The sequence below is a fragment of the Saccostrea cucullata genome, unplaced genomic scaffold, assembly GCF_032062105.1.
Source record: "Saccostrea cucullata isolate Sc308-1 unplaced genomic scaffold, CSIRO_AGI_Scuc_v1 ctg7431, whole genome shotgun sequence".
In the NCBI taxonomy this organism is placed as follows: domain Eukaryota; kingdom Metazoa; phylum Mollusca; class Bivalvia; order Ostreida; family Ostreidae; genus Saccostrea; species Saccostrea cuccullata.
In genome coordinates this window covers 1-21,322 of record NW_026927858.1, presented here as the reverse complement: position 1 = coordinate 21,322, position 21,322 = coordinate 1, and the positions used below count along the sequence as shown (strand labels likewise).

The window sequence follows — 21,322 nt, the reverse complement described above, 5'->3', positions numbered from 1 at the left end:
AACAAAAACACTATAGTGAAAGAAATCAACGTAATTAAACTTTAAAACGCTAATAAAATGTATGCAAGTACATGTAGATATGAAAAGAATTTTCCAACGACTGACACAATGAAAGCATGTCGAACACTTGAATGTCACGTGAGAAAAGTGATTATAATATCAAAGGGGTCACATGGGCTGAAACTCGTAACCTGCTAATTTAGTAGCTATCTCGAGCGAAGTTTGGGTACATTTTTTTAAAAATTAGATATGAGCCGCAACTTGACCAACATTGTCCTTCGGATATGTACAAGTTTTAGTTAAAATACACATTCATGATTCTGTGCAAATGAGAAAAATGGTCAAGTTGCGGCTCGATGTAAACAATGTCGTTGAAAACTGGTATGCATATGAATAACAATAGAAATGAGACAAAACTGTTAGACCCCTGTTTCAAAAGCTAGTGTCGCTCCGCATTATTTAATACTTTCATGTAATATAATAAACCAAAACCTGCTCTTAAGATATTGTTTAATACCTATAAAACATAAATTTAATGAATTTTGGAATTTTATTTTGCGCAAATCATTGGGATCCAACTCTCATAGCTTAAATGCAGTCATTCTTTGTTAAAATCTTTCTCTTAATAAAAGAATCCAAGAAATTATAACGTATTTATATTCTTTGATTATCTTACATAGAGTTCAAGTGCAGTATTTATATTTTTGATACCTCAAAGATTGATCAAATGAACAATTTCCAAATTTTCGAGTATTTATAATTACTTTTTAGATTTCCAGTATATAAGCTGTCTTTACAGTATGTTCTACAATTCACTGTACATTTTGAAGTTTGTCCAAATGATTCAAAACTTATTTTAGAAGAGGAAAATTTAACATATTCTGTTCATTTTTATTGAACATGGAAACACCATTAATTTTCAATATGCAGTATTAATCTATTCTCTTAAGCCTTATATATAAAACATCAAATACAATTGTATCAGAATGTGGCATTTTAGTCAAAAGAGTTGTTTGTCCTCGAAAAAACAATCATTTATAACTTTTTTTCTTTATTAGAATAGTCACCATCTTTCATCACCGCCATATTGGAATACTTCCCGCTCTTTCGTAAACCGAACAAACCACCATCGGAGGTGGTTTGGTTGGTTTAACGAACTGGTTTCAGTTACTGGCAAGCGGTAAATCTAGTCTTCCCGACTCCCGACGCCCGACGGTCCCGGATTTGGGATTTTTAGCGATTTCCTTTTTACCGGTGCACAGAATTTATTCAAACTTTTCAGGCACATTTCCTAGGTTTAAATGAATCCATTAATGCATAGAAACTTTAGGAAACATGTGTTTTTGTTACTAAATCAGAATTATCACCTCCCAAAAAGCGGTAAATCTAGTACTCTGCTATAAATGTTAAAACCAAAAACGGACACCGATGTTTTCGTAAAATCGGGATTAGAAGCAACAAAATGAAGTATATTTTTTTTAAAAATAAGTGGAAAACCTCAGTTACATGCAAGATAATTTGTACTCACTAAAACTCACATATTTTCTCTTTTTTCAATTTAAAGTTATCATGGTTATGCTCATTACACAGTTACATGTAGGCCTATAGCGATGAGCGTAGACGTGAGGTTTCGTAGATCATAATAATGATATTATTTGGGAAGATATTTTTTCTTTTAAAAAGATAGAATTAGTATTTCAGTGAATTGGTCGTGTTAAAAAATATTAACAGTTTAACTTTATAAAATCCATAACATCAATTTAATCACTTCTAAAGTCAGGTTTCTTAAGAATTTCAATTATCATTATGATTATAGATAATTGTTTTAACATGTTTATGAAGAAGATATAATCACTTATTATAAAGCTTTATTTAAGCATTTTTAGCTTGGGTAAAATAATTAATTTACTTATCACCCGATACAGTAAAAGTGAAGAGATATTCTGTCAAATTAAAAAAAAGTAATTATGTATGGTAAACTGCCCATAAATCAAAGCTATATTAACTATGTTAACTTAATTAACTCGTAATTGTAGACAAACCATGGTCCTTAAAATATTACTGGTAATCTGATCATGTTTTGTCATTGAACACGTAGGTTTTCCTATGATAGGTAGAATTTAGAGTAATTCTAAAATAAATCAACAAATAGTAAATTCAAATAAAAAAAAAAGGGGGGGGGGGGGCTTTGAGGTAGAACCACGTCAACGGAGTAGAACCTGAGAACACAATGTGGCAATGAGTTCTATACAAGGGTGAAAAAATAAAATAGGTGGGTGTTTTGGGGCATACAAATTATCTGGCATGTAAATAAGGTTTTTCCGCTTATTTGTTGAAAAAAAAATTACTTCATTTTGTTGTTTTAATCGCGATTCTACGAAAACATCGGTGTCCGTTTTTGGTTTTAACATTTATAACAGAGTACTAGATTTACCGCTTTTTGGCAGGTGAAACATCTGGTTAAGTAATAAATACAGATTTTTGTAAAAGTTTTTATGTACTAATGAATTCATTTAAACCTAGAAAATGTGCCTGAAAAGTTTGAATAGTTTGTGTGCGCCTTGAAAAGAGAAATCGCCTAAAAATCGAAATCCGGGACCGTCGGGAGTCGGGCGTCGGGAGTCGGGAAGACTAGATATACCGCTTGCCTCAGTTACTGCCAGGGTTGCGTTCAACAGCGTAGCTGCTATATAGCCGCTACGTAAAGCTACGCTCTTGAACGGAGAGCTAGCCTAGCCACTACGTATGGAGAGCTAGCATAAAAATTTAATGCTACGTCCCAAATCCGAGATGGTTTCCTTGGTTACAAATTTGCAGCATTCAAGATTTTTACTAAAAGGAGGGTTATTTCCTATATTTAAGTGAATTAAATGTAAATTTAAATACATATTTTCGCCTGAAATAAACTTTATTTGATCCAGTAATAAGTTTTTACTGATATATCTTTATTCAAAATCTAACATTTAGCAGCTAGGTTAGCTGTCCGTTCAATAGAGATAGATATCTATTACTTAGCTGCTAGGTTAGCCGATACGCTGTTGAACGCACCCCAAAACAAATGGAAAACAGGTTCTGGGTTTAAACTAGTTTAAAACCAGTTTGTGGAACAATTGAACAGTTTACAAAACTGGTTCAAAACTAAACCCAGTTTTACTTTATGTGCAACAAATTCGCCCCATAACTTTGTAGAGCAATCATCCCTTTATAATTTCTCAGTAGGCTGCACTGATTTGTTGTTTTCATCTACCTTTTCTTTGCAGAACACGAATTAGGCCATTTTGATTTTCTTTATTCATGCATTATGGTCAGATAGATATAAATGTAACTACAGATTAAATGTAGGACACTGTTAGCTAACGTTAGTGATTTAGTTTTCAGAGCCGTACCTTCGTCGCCATCTTTTTTGGAAAAGAAAGGGTAACGAGTGGCTTCGTCCCCATTACGTGTTCGCGCCCAGTGATATCGCGCCTCGTGGTTTCGCCCCCAGTTAACTACAGGTAATATACATGTTCTTAAGTGGTTTATTTTACACACAGCTGAACAGTAATTGGATAATTAAATAACATTTAATACATTGTATCTAATATAGAGTGAAATTATCTAAAAATTCAAAATTAACATGATTAATTTATAATGAAATTATTTAATGCAACATATATTTATTTAGGCCAATCAATTATTCATTCACTTAGGTAGATAGCGGGACTTTCATAAATAAATAAATATATTAATTAATCATGTTAATATTTCCCTAATTATTTTTAGTTGTAAAATAAAGTTACAGTTTATTGATGCATGGATACATCAATGGATCCTATATGGCAAGAAATTGGTACTGGGTTTTTAGGTGATACTTTTGTACCCTAGGGTACACCTCTACTTAAAAGCACCCCTTCTCTTGGTGGGGGGGGGGGGGGGGGGGGGGGGGGGGGGGGGGGGTCTAAATAAAATGCTGTCAAAAAATAAAAGAAAAGAAAAAGAAATTTAAATGCATTGGGTAGAGGTACCACACCAGACCAATCAAAATGAACGAATGTAGGACCTGGTCCATACATATAAAATTGATTTTCCTTTCTTTTGAGAAGTTTTTCTTTTTTCTCCCAAGCCATTTTTACAACTTTGGTACCTAGTAAATTTTATGTACTTGTGAACAAATAAAGATTTTTGACAGGAACTATTTTTTCGGGCATAGTCCTGAGCCTACAGTTCATTTCAGTTATGGAATTCCCTCCTATGTGGAAGAAGATGGTTTCATAAAAGACATAAAACAAAATTAAAAGGAATAAAGTGATGAAAAGAATGTTAGTAAAACCGGTGTGATATATATCTCTGCTGCCGTAAATTGTCTTGCCAGCGTTTGGGGAATATGGGTGATTTGCATCAATTATACACTTTTATTGACTCCATCGCTGTGGAAAACCGGACGAGATTTCTTGGCATGTTTTGGTAAATCGAAAAAAACTTACTTATAGATAAATGCCGGTAAAAAGATTTCTACATGAATATCATATTTAAAGTATAACTTAAAATAAAATACTCAACATAAACATGATAAACGAATAAAGAAAAAATGATTGATTGGTTGATTATATACGAGGGGTTATCAAAAAGTTCGTGGACTGAGGCTATAAAATTAGTACTATGTAGTCTGCGCTTTCAAAATTTATTTGGAACATAAAACAACAGAAAATTAAGAAATGTTAAAAATTTTAGCCTGATACGTTCATTATTTGCTACATTATTATAAAATGAAAACGACATTATATGATCACCCGGCGCTGTCGTCGTTTTTTTTTTCATGACGTCCGATAACGTCATTGTTTTTTCAATGTACGCTTCTTCTACCTCGTACACTTTTTTGATGAGATTCCCTGGAGCTGAAAAAGGACTTAAACCCGCCTTGTTTAATATATGCTTTACAGTGTCATGAACAGTGGCCTTAAATGAATATAATATTCCGAATGAATTAATACATTGGAAGAGATCCGCGCTTGATTGTGCCGTTATATTTTGCTCTATTTGGGAGTTCAATATCTACAATACATGATCAACGTCATTTTTTGACGTGATTGATTTTTCACACCTTGACTGCAAATCAACATTAACTGTGTATCCCTTTTCTCTCTGAATCTATTTTGAAATTAAAAGACAAGTACTCTGGATGAATATTATTTCTCTGTAGCCAGTTTCAACATATATTTGGTCTATAAACTTCCATACAGAATGTTGGAAACGGAAACCCCTCCCCCCTTTTGACGTCACTTTCAAGGCCTCGTTTGTTATGACATTCCGTGTACAATTTCATAGAATTTCCAGAATGAAGTGAAAGTTTCATATTTTATGGAACAATTGTGTCCCGACGTATGCCCGATTTAACAGGATTTTTGGATGTCAAATGATCATATCAGAAGAGTTTTTCTCAGCTACACATAGGTCGCAAAAACGTCGTTTTCGAGGTTGCGCCGCCTGGACATACCATTGCTTACAAAAACATTATTTATTAAAAAATAAAATTTATGATTTATGGTTTATTCTTTAGATAGATGGTGGTAACTAAATATTTAAAAATATCATTGATGTGCCTAAAGCGGTTTTAATTTTAAGATTATAATCACTGTGGCTTAGGATTTTCCACAAACGGTTTCCCCGAGTTATATCATAAACCTTTGCCAAAGCCATTGAAGTTCAAGATGAGTTGTCTTTGTCATTTTTTGAAATGTTCTTCTTGTATAGGTTTTATTTTTGAATATTAATAATCGGTCACGGCGGCCCTTTTCTTTTCTGAATACCAACTGTTTTTTGGAATTCCTTCTGTCCGTTCGAATTCTGTTCACGTCTGTTTTTGCCAAAGAATTTGCCTCCTTTATATATATATATTAGTGTCTCTATACAGATGTTATAGTTTGTGAAAACTCATGATATGGTAGTTTGATGACGTTGCTCTAATACCATATCAATTGTCTACTTTAATAATTTCTTTATCAGTTTAAAGTTTGCTTTGTACAGGTACAGTACAGGTCTACGTCTTGTCTTTTTCCGGAAAGTGGTAGAAAATCGAGGACAGAAGTTTGCTAGTTTTGCATAAATATCATGTATTATATATGATTGTACTCTTTTTGTTTTTAAATCATGATTCGACTCACTGAAAGACAAATTATAGACAAGTATTTTCAGCACTCACCATTTCGTATAAATGTATAGATGAAGAATTAGCTTTCAAAATTAAAAACGGAAAAGAATGAATGACATATTTTTTTCAATAAAATTATAAACAGGAAATAAAATTTACAATTTATTTAATCATTCATATTTATCCAAAACGCTGGATTTGAATCAAGGAAATGCAACATACAAACAAGTTCAGAGGATACATGAAGTGTATTTCCTAATGATGATTATAAACGTTTTCTTTATATGCATTATTCTTAATAATTTCAACAGATTAGATGGAAACTGTGAAGGGTTTGTCTTTCTTATTCTAAAACAACCGAAAAATTATTGTCTTATTTTCAAGCACTTTAAATTTATCTTTTAGATGAAAACTTTTGTATATATCTAAAAGTTACGTTGTATGCTTATTCCTTATTTGGTACATCTTCGCTAGCCAGGTGTCCGATTCGTTTATCTCATCTCCACGAATCGGACACTTGGCTAGCGAAGATGGTATTTCTCCTGCATAAGAAAACTGAAGACTGAAATTTGTTTTACATCTAAAAGGTTTCTCAAGCGTGTAAGCAAAGTCATATAATTTTTGGATTAGAAGTAAACTATAAAAGATGTCTTTGTTCATCGCGCTGTCTAATTTGTTTTAACCTGTTAGGGGGGATGGAATCAGCTGCTGCTCTGGTTTTAGACGGGATTCTGTCACCAATTTATGCATCGGTATGTGTATGCTTTTATTGAATTAACTTTTACTCCCTGCAACTTTTTTTGCCATGGATTTTGAAAATTATATACTATAGTTAACATTGTTGAATTTAGACGTGCATAATGGCGGCTTTATGACTAAATGCTTTCAAAGATTTATAATTGTTTTTTTTATTCCGAAGAATGCACACCGGGGTATTATGGAATCAACTGTTCCCAGCAGTGTCCCTTTCCTAGCTATGGACGCCATTGTCAGAGAGAGTGTAATTGTTCTTCAGAGCTTTGCGATGTTTCCATCGGATGTCTTCACATTCAAAGTAAATTGCACTCAAAACTATACATATCGGATTTAGTTTAGGTTATTGTTTTTTTTTTTAATTTCATTCATTGGTCGAGTAGAGTGTAAATACCCAGTAAGTAAAAAGTTTGTATCTTTAAAACTTTATTGATTTATTCATTGATTGATTTTGACAGCATCCCCAGACGTGTCCAAGACACATAATATAAAGCCATCAACAAGAAGCCAAAATAGGAAAAATTCATCCTTTGGAAAACTTGATTATTATACTGCCTCATCAGTTTCAAATGCAGTAGAAATGTATACCAGCAAACAGATATCTCAAATGGATTCCAAAACCATCCAGTTTACGGTCTTGGGTGATATTAGGCCAATCCTCTATGCGATTTTCTTTGTTATTTTGCTAACTTTCATTCTGATATTTGTGTATATTATCAGGAAGAAAATTAAAAATTCACAATGCAACAAAAATCAGACGGAGAGAGATGAAAATGTACATGGTACTGGTATCTACCAGGAAATAAATAATTACGACAGATTTGATCAAAACATTTCCTATAGTGTATGCAGGGAAAATAATGAAGAGGCTTTAGGGGAAAGTTCAGAATTAATTGAAAGTCAAGGTGAATTGGAAAGCAATGGAGGAAAAGTGATAATTCGGGAGAGCACGGAAGTGAAATCAACAAGTGTTTATTGACAGTATGAATTTTAGATAATTATGGAAAATATAGCTCAACATAGACATATGTACTGACATAAAACATTTCTAATTTGAAAAATTATCTAGACTTTTTAATAATGAAAATACCAATCTTTGTATATATACAATTTCCTATTGTAAATATTTGCATAAAGTTTGCTTTTTTCAATAACGCTGTTACAAAATAATTAAATTTTTATTTATTTCATAAAATTGATTGTGTCTGTTTTTGTTTATTTACTGGTAGAAGTCAGGGGCCCGTTTTACAAAAGAACTTACGACTAAGACCAAAAAACTTAAGATTATTGTAATTTTTTTTTTCAAAATTATTAATTCTCTTTGATATTGTTTGAAGTAAAAATATCTTACCACATTCCTTTTACAAAGTTTAAATTAATTTTTGATATAATGTTAATCAAGAAGTTATTTGAATAATTAATTTTTTTCTTAAGTCGTAAGTCCTTTTGTAAAACGGGCCCCAGAACTTTAAAATATTGTCCAAAGCTTCAGTTAGCCAAACCTGATGAGATAAAAAATGGCTGCCGTTCTTAAGGTACAATATGATATTTTGAATATTGAGTGAAATCGTTCCTTTTTTTTTTAAATAAATAAGCATCTCTTTTTTTTTTTTAGAAAAAGAGGTAAACATATATATTCTATAGGTAGATGCACATGATATAAATACTTAAAAAGAAATGTATTGCATTGAGTATACATCTGTACATGTACAATATCAAGGTGAAATAGAATTTCTTTATTTGTAAATATTTACATTTCCAATGTCTTTATCCGAGATAAAAATTACCAATTGTAAATGTAATTGATTTCCTCATGAATGTTTTGGCGCGGTTCCAAAAAAAACACGTGCAGGGCGGGACAACACCTATAGAGAGAAGCAGGCTTGGAGCCCGTGGATTGGCGGAATCAAAGCATGTAAATATAAGGAATAACTGTCAGATTTTTCAAATTCATGAAGATGATCAATGGATTGGCTTGTGTGATAATTTTATGCATGAACGCCTTCGGCGTTTATGCAAATTATCACACAAGCCAATCCATTGATCACTTCATGAATTCGAAAAATAAGACAGTTATTCCTTAAATGAATTTAAATTTGAAGCGTTGATGTAGTTAGTAATATTTGTAAAGCATAAACAGACAAAACAGTTAATAACGTGTATAAATTTGGTAGCTATATGCATTAATTTTTTTATCTTAATTATGAATGAAAAGGAATTTGATTTGTAACCTACAGTGTATAGATAAGATAAAATGAAATGCTGACTGAATTAATTGGTTTGAAAATATTTATTGTTAAGGTTTCAAAATAAAAAGATCGGACACGATGTCTTAGAATAAAGAATGTCTTTTCCTCAATGTCCATGGATAACACAACATTATGCTAAAAATTGAGTATACACTTGAACCAAAGGTCAATATTTTATATCCGTTTACATATACCATTCTTGTAAAAAAAAAAAGAATTGTTTTGAAGCTCCTGTTGACAGAGTTTCTCATTTCCAAGAGGAACATTACAACATAGTTAAAAAAAAAACATCAAACAAAAGAAAAATATTTTTAAAAAGTAGTAAAAGGCATTTACATTGTGCTGGACCTGGCGAATATTTTTATTCTCTTTTGAATTTTATATTAATTTACATAAAGGTAATTAAAGAAAATAATTAGAAAATGCATGTTCTCTTTAGTGAACTACATTTACTTAGACTAGATTTGAGGACTTTCTTTAGTTAATGACATTGGATTTTCATAGAAAAACATTGATATATGTAATAGTTATAAATTAAATTTTAAAAAAGAGATCTCAATTTCTATGTATTTCTTAATCAAGGTTTCGAACAAATCAAGGATTTAATACATTAGTTCATAAAATGCTCTTATAAAGAAATGCTGATATTGTAACATGAACCGCTAAAACATTGTTTTAACTTAAATTGGTAGTAATCCACACAGACGATATCCCTTTGAAGGCAGCCCTAAACATATATATTTATATATATATCGCCTCATATTACATACAAATACCGGTATAATCTCTTTAATGTAGTATTCATGATATGTCATTTAGCTTTTTATATTTCTCTTTAACTTACATAATGCATATGTATATATCAGTAATGTAATGAGACGATATTTGTAAAAAAAATATAAGGCTGTTGACAGAACTGTGTTTCACATCTCCTGGAATACATATGTATAATATGTCCTAGACAGTCGATGCAATCATCATCTTGGAGTGTCTGATCAGAAATGCTTCTTGTGCATTGGATGAAAAGTATGTTGACTTGAAATATACGATACATGTACATTGTTTTGAAATTCTGTCATGAAACATCTTCAATGGGCGTGTTATGATTTAGTGGTTCCTGTTCCATGCGACCTGAAGATGCATCTGAAAAATTACATTTCAAAACGTGTTGAATTTTTTTCTAGGGTTCATATTACATGTAGATACCTAAATAAAACATAAAAAGAAGGTTAGTCTAAACCCAATATCTATATATTTAATTAGATATACCTGATTTTCTGCTTCCTTTTGAATATCTGATCAGATATATTACAAATCCTGTGAATACCATTAGAGAAATGCTGAAGGAAACAAATATGATTATGTCCATTCTGCAAAACAGAAAAAAACAGAAAAATAATAATGTATATATTATATATTTCATGATATGAATACATAATCTTGTTACCTAATACCAAATGAAATCACAATACTCACGACACTAACGCCCCTCCTTCTTTCATTTCTACATTGATTTCTAAAGCAGTCTCGTTTACATCTGGTTTTGTGAATTCATTTGGTTGATTTTCTTGGTTAACATTTCTTAGTACAACACAATCTGGATCTGAAGCAAAACAACAACAAAAAAAGAATTTTTCTGAAGCAAAAAATCATTCGTTGAGACTTTTCTTAAATTTGATTCTAAATGAAGTAATTATCAATGTTATTTAAAATTGTTGTAATTCAAATGACAAAATGAAATATTACATTGATAGGACTTCCATGACTTGTATCTGGTTGGACAAGGCGTTTCGAAATTTTTACAATCTGCATTATAATTGTCTTGTATTCTTTCTCCTTGAAAATTGTATTCTGGACAATATCCTGTTCACAAAATGCATGAAAAGACTGATATAAAAACAGTTTTTTTTAAACTAAAAAGGAATATCAATTCCCTTTGTCTTGTACTCTTTGTAACAGAATAAGTCAAATAATTTTTACCACTTTAAATGACTGCTTCCGCTAATTAAGAGAGTATCCATTTTTAACAAATACAATACTTATTAAGTAGTGATTAGAAATTTTTAAATGTTTTGAGAAAATCTCAGTTAAAATCTTACTTGTTCTACGCAGTACTTACCCAAGAGATATAAACCAGGTGCACACACTTCAATAGTTTGATTCATGAAAGTATTTGCCACACAGTGGTATCTAAAATTCTCTGGACTGGTACAGTTCTGGGGGATACTTGAACAGTTTTTCCTCTTTGCGGCTTCCATCCATGACTTCTCTGAAGTTGGACATTTAGTAAAAGACAGAGTTAATGTCGTTGCAGGACAATTCTGGAAAGCCATTGTCTGAAAAATGCATGAACACACTTCAGATGATATACATATAGATAGCACAGTTTGTTTTTAGATAATGTTGTTGTTTAACACCCCTAAAGACTTTTTTTTTCTATTAAAGAGATGTTGGAAACATCACCAATTACTGGTGGAGGGTACAATTTTTTTCCTATGTTCTGCACTCATTGCCATTGATCAGTGAGTGATCAGTTTCATGCCAAAATCTATATCGAGACAGGATCTCGGTTGATACAGTCTCAATTAAGCGAAGGACTGGTCATCAAGTCCCGCAATTGATTTGAAACCGCAACGTAAGGATCAGCTTCTTACTCTGCGACTCTATAGCCTCTAGTAAATGCACCACAGATGCGACATATTTGTACATTTACATGTATGTATATTATTGTAAGAAGAACATGGATACAACGAACAGCATTCAATCTCAAAGTCCTTAAAGCAATATAAAACAGGAGCAGAGCAAAGTATATACCGTAAGTAAAATTGACTTAAAGGTGGCTTGGTGTTCATAAATCAAAAGTATAAGACACAGTCCTTACCTTACTATCATAGTTAAATTATTAAGGGAACAATTTAACTATAAAAGTCTAGCAAAACATGTGGCTTTCACATTTATTGCATAAAAATATGAATAAATACATGTAGATATGAAAAAATCTGTCTAGTGATAGATGAAAAAAAATCAACACCATTTGCAGCACAAAGCTTTACCAATTACAAATACATTTTTAAAAAATTAATAAAACACTTGGTTTTGACAATTGAAATCGATTAAAACAAGCTTATTAAGTAAAGGATCAAAAACCAGGTAAGATACAAATAAAAAAAAAAATCAAATCAAAAATATCACATCAGTGAAAAAAAGTCTTTGTTCAATATAGATTCATAATAACTTTTTCATTGAAAAATTTTGACTGTAGACGCAGTTGTTTGCAGAGTAAGGAGCTCAGATAAGACTCTATAAACTGAGGTCCTGTGAGGTATAGGGTACAAGCCTGTCACTGCTCTATGGCCCTGATTGCCGATCATAGGTCAAAATCTTTAGCCCACCGACATGTTGTTGTCTCTCCATTAAAGTGAAAATTTTTGGAGAGGGATGTTAAACAACATACAAACAACTATTGAAAGTCGTTGGTTATAATCTGCTTATCTCAATATATAAAATAACTGCTATTGATTTAATTAACTACAGTCAAAAGTAAGACTTAAGTATGCATGTACCATGTGGCTATGAAATTCCCCTTTCCTAAAAATAGCCTTATGTATACGTGCTTTAAAATATTCCATCCATTATATCCCATCGTAAAGCTCAAAAGTGATTAAGATATAAGGATTTCTTTTTCAATAGAATACAGTTATATGCATATCAGTAGAATACCAAAAGAATATTTTAACATTCTGATAGTATATCTATGAAATGAAGAACCAAAAACAAGAAATGAAATTTATTACTATAAACCAGCAGTACATAATGAAGAAAAAAATAATAACACTAATTTATTAGGAATATAAAATGAATACTATTAAGTTGCAAAAAAATTTAAGAAACTGTTATATTATGCAATCTTAATTCTTTGGGTTCCCCCTTTTCTAAAATTAGACAAACTAAAATTTCTAAGCTCTTCAGAAAGAATATTTCAAAAAAATTCTTTGATGTGAATCAGAACCTTTATAAGATAAATTATATAATTTAATGATTAAAAATTTTCTCAATTAGTTTATGGAAACTGTTTAATTTAAAAAATAAAATATACACTGTAATTTAAATGAAATGCAATAAACATACAAAATATGCTTCTTAATTAATACCCATTCTCTGTAACCACTTAAACTTTTGTGGCACGCATAGTAACAGATTTTTTTCAAATTTGGCTGGAAAGTACCACCTCATAAACTACTTCGAAAAATATAGTTAGATCATATGAATGTTGAGTAGTTACCATGGAAACGGTGTCTAAAGTTGATTTTTTGTGAAAAAATGCAATATTTGGGAAAGTTTTTTAAAGAAATGCGGCTACTTCAATTCATGTTACTCACAGAAATAAGAAATATAACATCTAACTTTAAAAGGCATGTTAAAACCTTGTTGGTATTCTCTCTATAAATATGAGAATTCTTTGATTAAAATAGCAGACAATAACTTTGAAATATTGAATTATCTCCCTTTGGTAATTGTGAGCTCTTCAGTGAGAAAGATAAAAAAAATCATCATACAAAAATGACTGGAAGTTGTTTACATATTGTCAGCATACAGCTCTGTATATCTAGGAATTCAAGTAAAATCAACTGTTTTTCCTGTTTATTTAATTTGCATACAAATTTTAGCCTCTGTTTATATCCTACATGCACAAGAATAATTTTGATATGTGAAAAATGGTGAAATGTACAAGCTAGACTACATAGTTCAGGAAATCAGCTCTGTACATAAGCATTAGTCTCAAGGTCTAAGGAGTTTCAAAACGGGATTCAAGATAAATTTGAAATATCAGAATTACTTGTATTATGAATTTGTTTTTTTTTTTAAGAATTACTGTGTCTTACGATCAGTCAGAGTGATATCCTGGAGGACTGCAATGGATACGGGGTTAGAAAGCAAATGAATTTTTAAACTGAATGTTATTATAGAGACTAATAATTTTTAAAAAACTGAATATGTCCTTGGCTGAAAGGGAAAAAAATTATACTGAATAATAGCTACAATTCCCATCCACAGGTCGTTATTTCAAATTCAGCAATATGTTTTGAAACCCGTGGTATAATACATATTATATATGGGTTAGAAAATTGTTACCTATACGAGCCCCCCCCCCCCTTCCTAAATGAAAAAGAGTTTGGGCATTTTATATATATATATATATTGTTATTGGGTTTTTTTCTTTGCTCTTTAGACTTTTTTTTGTGAATAAGAAAATTAATAATTTTCCCTAAAAAACATCTTGGAAATAAATTATATGTCCTGCCATGAAAATAAACCTAACCCCCCCCCCCCTTCTGGATCAAAGGTCGTCCCCTAACCCATAGTAAACGCAGTCATATTATGTAGTTTTTAAACAGGATAAACAAGTATAAAATGTTTTGTTAACCAGTCAAAAATATATTTTTGATGATTGGGATAGTTGCATAGAAATACAAATTGTCTGTGAATCAAATTTAAAGTTAACGGTTTATCATTTCTCTGGACTAAGATACATTATGATTTAAACTTACAGCAGTACAATATTAAATCTGTCTAGCAGTATTTTATTAATAATGAAAATAATTTTCTGAACCCCCCCCCCCAAAAAAAAAAAAAAAAAAACAACAATTAATAAAAGCACAATAGCAGATTATTCGAACAGGTCCAGCAGATGTTTACAACAGATTATTATTGATTAAACTTTGGGAATATCAGATCTTTTGCGTAGATCCAGGCATATTTGTGTTGAAATATTTACCATCAACATCGCTAAAATCTAATTTTTTAAAGAATGATATTTCAAAGTAAATTAGATTTTTCCGTCAACTTCTCTGAAAAAAAGTCACTGGAAAACACATTTTGACTGTTACTTGAAAAGTTCGGATTGTTAAAAAATGTACATTTAGGAGCAAGGGGTTAGTTTACTAAAACAGCAGAAGAGTGTCTATACATGCTTGTAGCGCAATTCTCTACATACAAGAAGTCTTGCACTCAATATGGAAAGTGTATAGTCGTCCAATATTCTTAAATGCCTACCTTTATATCAATAAAACCTGAAAACTGTACTTATATAAGCATTTTCACATTATGCATCAAGCTAAAGGGAGAATGTAAAACCAGTTTTCAATGAAATACATTCAATATACGGGATCAAGGTCAGGATACAACATTTACAATACCAGTATTCCGAATAACCGAGTATAAATGCATTATTAACAAGCTAATTCAAAGAATATGTGTCCACTGCTTTATAATAAGGAGATAAGAATTTCTGTAGATTAAGGGGGGGGGGGGGGGGGGTGGGGGGTGTCGGAGTTTGGCAGGGTAGGGGATGGGACACTTAAAGTGGGGCGGGCGGAACCATAGAGCGTTATGAACAAAAAATAAGCTAACCTAAACGCTTTTTGAGATATCACTCGGAAATGAGAGGTTTACATACAAACAATGTCTTTTTCTACCTTTACCTTTTGACCTAGAAATAAATAGGGGTCATTTTAAGCCAAAGCAAGTCGTGGTATAAACTCAAATTGAAAAAGATCATAGGCTTCTTAAGATATCCCATAATAATACAATGTTAAAACAGACAGAGGGGGGGGGGGAGTATTTTTATAGACAAAAAAAAACGAAAATAAATGCCTCTCAATTTCAAAGTGATTAACAGCTAAAATTGTGTATTTTATTAATATATATACTAGTATGGTTTACTTATTTGTGTTAAACATGAGAAAAAATCTGCGTAACATTTAATTACATCCATGATTTTTTCAAAATATGGCGATGCTTGAAAGTCCGATTTCAATGGAAAATATCATCGACTCCTCCCCCCCCCACCCCCTTATTTCAAGAGTTGGAATAAGGGATATGAATTCAGCACTGGTATTAAAATAATGAATCAAATACCATTTAACTGTTTTTTATATTTAATAAAGATTTTATGGCTAAATTGCCATTAATATTGAATAAAATGGTAGCAAAATGTAGGCGGGAATTGAGAGTTAGCGTGCATAGTTCTTTATATACCACTTTGACCTTCTGTCCATATGTTCACACATTCATATGATGCTAGTTATTGTTGACCAGAACTGTAACTTTGTTTCTGCATTTGTTGTTTAAAACACAAATATTAGTTATAACACAGAAAAAATGTTGTTTAGTTTTCTTAAATATCTATCAAAATCGGCCATTTTGACCTTGACCTTTGACCCTAAGTCATGAAAATTGATTTTTTCGCTTTGCTTTTGCTATTTTTTTTTACCATATATCTAAATTTGATTTAATCCATTTTAAAATACTCAGGCAATTACATGGACCCTGATTGTATCTACGTATTGTACTTTTCTAGGATTTTGAAAAAAAAGCATAAGTTTGTAACCATGGTAACAAGAAAACTAAATATGAATACCAAGTAGTTCTTTGTAGTGTATATTAGAACTATATGTGGACTTTCAAACCAATGTATTCATTTTTTCCAAACTATCCGCAAAAAATTATACCAGGCTTTTCAAAAGAGCCTAAAATCTACAATTTTCCACAAGAAAAATCCTACCTATAAATGAGGGATATTTTTTCTATGAGGAAAAAGTTACTGAAATACTAAAAATTTTCTAAAGCACTGTGAAATGATGCATTTTGGCAAAAAGGTAAAGTCATGTTGATAGCTTGTTCCATTAAAGACTTTTTATAAGTCAAAAAGGGTCATTTTTCATCAAAATTTAGCGATTTTTAGGCCATGAAAAATGTATGTTGGTTGCCATGGTAACCATGGACCATAGCAACCATTTTATTATGAATTTTAGGTACATACATCAATATAGGAATGTATGCCAAGTTTCATAACAATCCAAGACCATGCGTGCCACACTCCCTATATAAGAGTTTAAATGGTTACAGAGAATGGCTATTAATTAATGCACATTAAAGAAGTAAGAAATGAAAAAAAAAAACTTATCATATCGTCTCACTAAGTAGAATAAGCAGAAATAAATCTAAGGTATCCATGTGTTTTGTGCGTTTTAAACGCTATTTAACAACTATATACTAGTATACTGCATTTCATTAAATGCCAGATAAACCTATGCATACATGTAAAAAGGTAAAAGGATTATCAGGTGTACCGACATGATAACAAAAATATTAATTTTATTATTCTTCTCAATACATGTTATAGATAGATGAAATCTAGTACAATCATTATTTCTAGTTCTACTGCTCACAGAGTTTATATAATGCGACTATCCTCTGACTCTTTCTTTCAGCATTATATTTTCTAATATACTGTAATTTTTGCTACTATTTTAATACTACATGGTATGTGTACTGAGGTGAGCTTAACTAGAAATCATAATCAAGTTTTGATTGCCATAGTTCTTTCAAATAATATTTTAAAACAATTAATCTAGCTCTCTACTGAGCTACAGTAGTTTTAATTCTAGCGAGGGCCTTCCAGACGTTTTTAAAACGCTACCAAACTCCTTCTTGGTAACATATTCCCCGAAAGCTTTATTAAATAACGCAATCTCTATGTTTTATAGACTTAAACAGCCTTTTCCCTAAGTATGTCATTTCGGAGTCTGATACATCTTGAAATGGACATTTATATGCCCTGATATTCTCTTTTATTTTGGGGTAAAATGTGGAGGAAACAAAAGAACCAAATCAGATTTCCACTACAATTTTTTAGCATGCTATATAAAATTGGCTAGACTTGTGGAGTGGACCCAATTTATTATGTTTGTGTTTATAATGCTTCAAATAAAATGCTTCTTATAACGATAATGCCGGGATTATTTTGATAAAGTTAAGGATTTTATTTACATTTAGCAGGAATAACCACGCTCCGTCAGTTTTTGTACATAATCACTTAGACTGAGGCTCACAGTGTTTATCTCAATAAAGTCATTTACCAATTACATTTATGTTTATTTTAAATAAGTTTTATCGCTATGCGTAACTAGAAAAAATCGATTGGAACTGATAATGTAATTTTTTTTGGCAAAACTGAAGGTAAACTCCTGAAATATTTTAAACATATAATTCTAGAGAGGGCTATATAACATATAATTATTCCCTAGGAAGCTCATTCTTTTAGACAGAGGCACATTTTAATGTAAGTTTACTAAGGACAAGATAGTTTTTTTCTAGACTTCAGTTGAAATCCTGATGTCAAGATGGTGACTCTTAAAAGTTTAGGATTTCTTTAGAAAATCGACTTTCAGAAGATAACCAATTTAATTTGTTAATTTGATATCTTAAAATTTAACGTATCTTATTTTACAATATTATCGTTATAAATTTCCATTGGAGCTACCGGTCATGGTAGCCTAGTTGTAGAGCGTTCGCTTCGTGATCGGGAGGCCCGGGTTCGATTCTCGTTCGCGGCGCCGCGTCATACCTAAGACGTAAACTAAAGGTAGTGACTGTTCCTTCGCCAGGCGCTCGGCACTAGAAGTGAAAGTCAAGGGTCTTTTCGGATTTGACCTTAAAAACGTAGATCCCGTGTCACGGTAGGCGCTGGCAAAATAAAGAACCCTCACTGGCTCAATGGCCCTGAGTGTCGAGTATATAGGTCTAAATTTGAAGCCCTTCACCGGCATACGGTGACGTCTCCATATGAGTGAAAAATTCTTAAGAGGGACGTTAAACAATATACAATATACAATCCATTGGAGCTTTTGAAAGGGATATTTATTAGAAACTGGACGGACAGAAAAAAAGGAAATAACTTTTAATTGGAATAGCTTAACGGTTCCTGAAGATAACGACTAGGAGAGAGACAGAGAGAGAGAGAGAGAGAGAGAGAGAGAGAGAGAGAGAGAGAGAGAGAGAGAGAGAGAGAGAGAGAGAGAGAGAGAGAGAGAGAGAGAGAGAGAGAGATGATTGTTCGTTGTTTATCGTCACTCATACAGAGATGCCGAGAGAGAGATTAAATAATTTTGTTTATTGAACAAAATGTTATCTTTTTAATTGCATAAATTAATGGGATTTAAATTTAATCAAGATATTTATATTGATATCAACTCACCGACAACTTGGTCAAGTTTGGCAAAAGATATATAAAGGCTATTGAAATGATCATCGTAATACCCATCTTTACCTGAATCAAAAGAAATATAAATAATTATGTGATGAATTGTCTTGATAAATATTTTTACGGAGGAAATCATCAACGAATAAAGCTTTCAACACAATAGTATTTATTCCTACCTTTCAGAGATTTACAAGCATGCAGGCCGGGAATACCCATTGCTAAAAATATCAGCAACTCTCACATTTATCATTCAATGGCAACTTGCATGTTGGCATAATTTATTCATGTATTTTAAGAGACGCTTTGCACTATTTTTTTAATGATCTTTGTATAAGTTTCTTTTAGAAATTTAACAAACAAGCATTTTTTTTTTTAAAGAAACATTTGTACATCAATATACGAGGGGCTATCAAAAAATTCGTGGACTAGCGCCATAAAATTAAAACAGCTTTAGGTACATCAATGAAAACGTTTTTTTCGACTTAAGTGTGATTCAGATAGACTATTTTGATATGAACATTTGACATCCAAAAATCCCATTAATTCATGTGTGTATTGGGACACTATTGTTCCATAACATATTGAATTTTTACCTTATTCTGGAAGATCTATGAAATTTATTGTAAATTTTACATAGAGGATCCAAACAAATATTGCCCTGAAAATGACGTGAAAAGGAGGGAGGGGTTTCTTTTTCCAACATTCTATAACGTTTTGCCCCTAGAGAAACTGGTATATACACAGGGAATGTTTAAACTCGCTACGGAGAAATAATATGGCTCCAGCTTACTTATTATACCCCCCGCTTGAAAAGCAGGAGGGTATATAGTAATCGTTAATTCCGTCCGTCCGTCCGTCTGTACGGGGGGTGGGAGGGATATCTTTAGTGAGCTCATCGCTAACAGTACCTCTAGTTTTTTAATGCCAAAATATATAAAGAGAGAAAAGGAATGCAAATATAATGTCCATTTGTAATTGAGCTTTGAAAAATCTCTCACGTCAAATGATGACGTTGATCATGTATTTTAGCTATACTGAACTAAATGAACCAACAAAATATGCTGTCACAATCAAGCGAGGAACTCTCCTAATGTATAAATCAATTTGCAATAATATATATGTTTTGACAGCTGCTGTTCATGACATTGTACGGTTATAAAAATGAGATGGGTTGTAGTCCTTACTCAGCTGTAGGGAATCTCATCAAAATAAGTGTACCAGGTAGAAGAAGCTAATGTTGAAAAATAATGACGTTGTCGGACGTAATTTTTCGTTTTTTTTAAGAAAATTACAAAAAGTTTTCTGATAACACTTAGATGTGAAAAAAATGTCCCATACCCGTTGAAATTTATCACAGCTGTATTTGATTTTGAAGCAGATGTTATAGATGTTACATACACAGTACAGTAAGAAGACAGCTAGGTCTGTCAGATAAATCAACTCGATTCTTAATCTGCAGTAAACATTTAAAGGAATGCAACTCGTGATTAACGATTTCAAAATTTTACCCTGCATGAGTGATACAACTTGCGCATAGGTATGGTTTAAAATTCAAAAATAGTCATTCAAAGGGCCTTAACAAAGCTGCATTTACGTTTTGTTTATGATTGTAAATTTCTGTTTATATTCGCAAAATAGTTTCAGTTTAATTGGACTACCTTAAAACACTAGTATTAGATGTTATTAGTAAAATTATTCATGTTCAATCTGCAAACTTTGTTTACATCACTGAGCAGAGGCTGACAATACTATTGTGATGCTTAAGTATTTCTTACATTTCTACCCTGAATATGCTGAATAATATTTTTCATTAACACACAACACATTTTTCACTTTTCTTTAATGATATGGATACATTTTTTGCTTGAAAGTTTATTTCATACAAACACCTTCTGAAATTAGAATTTTTCATTATTTTAGGTTAATAAAGAACTTTCTAATCATATTTTATACTAGTATATGAATGGCTATAATGCCCTATAGAAACTTTTTATTGTATTGTATCAGATGTTTAGGCATGTTACATATGTATTATACCAAAACAGTACGAAGATATTATAAATTTTGAAATTATGATGCCTTCTCTTTATAGGGATTCAATTCCCTAAATTCAAAATTTAAAGGACGTTTGCAGTTTGGAGCAAG

At 31.6% G+C, this 21,322-nt stretch overlaps 1 protein-coding gene across 1 annotated transcript; it reads right to left on the bottom strand.

The window, feature by feature from the left end:
- Positions 1 to 9,625: 9,625 nt before the first annotated feature.
- On the bottom strand, positions 9,626 to 19,392 carry LOC134275674 (uncharacterized). The gene is made up of 7 exons (XM_062757934.1): positions 19,354 to 19,392; positions 19,172 to 19,243; positions 11,252 to 11,468; positions 10,879 to 10,995; positions 10,609 to 10,735; positions 10,402 to 10,502; positions 9,626 to 10,275 (listed from the first exon to the last, which is right to left on the bottom strand). Exons 2-7 carry the CDS (start codon positions 19,235 to 19,237, stop codon positions 10,208 to 10,210), a joined length of 696 nt encoding a protein of 231 aa, XP_062613918.1. The 5' UTR covers positions 19,238 to 19,243; positions 19,354 to 19,392; the 3' UTR covers positions 9,626 to 10,207.
- Between the last annotated feature and the right edge of the window lie 1,930 nt (positions 19,393 to 21,322).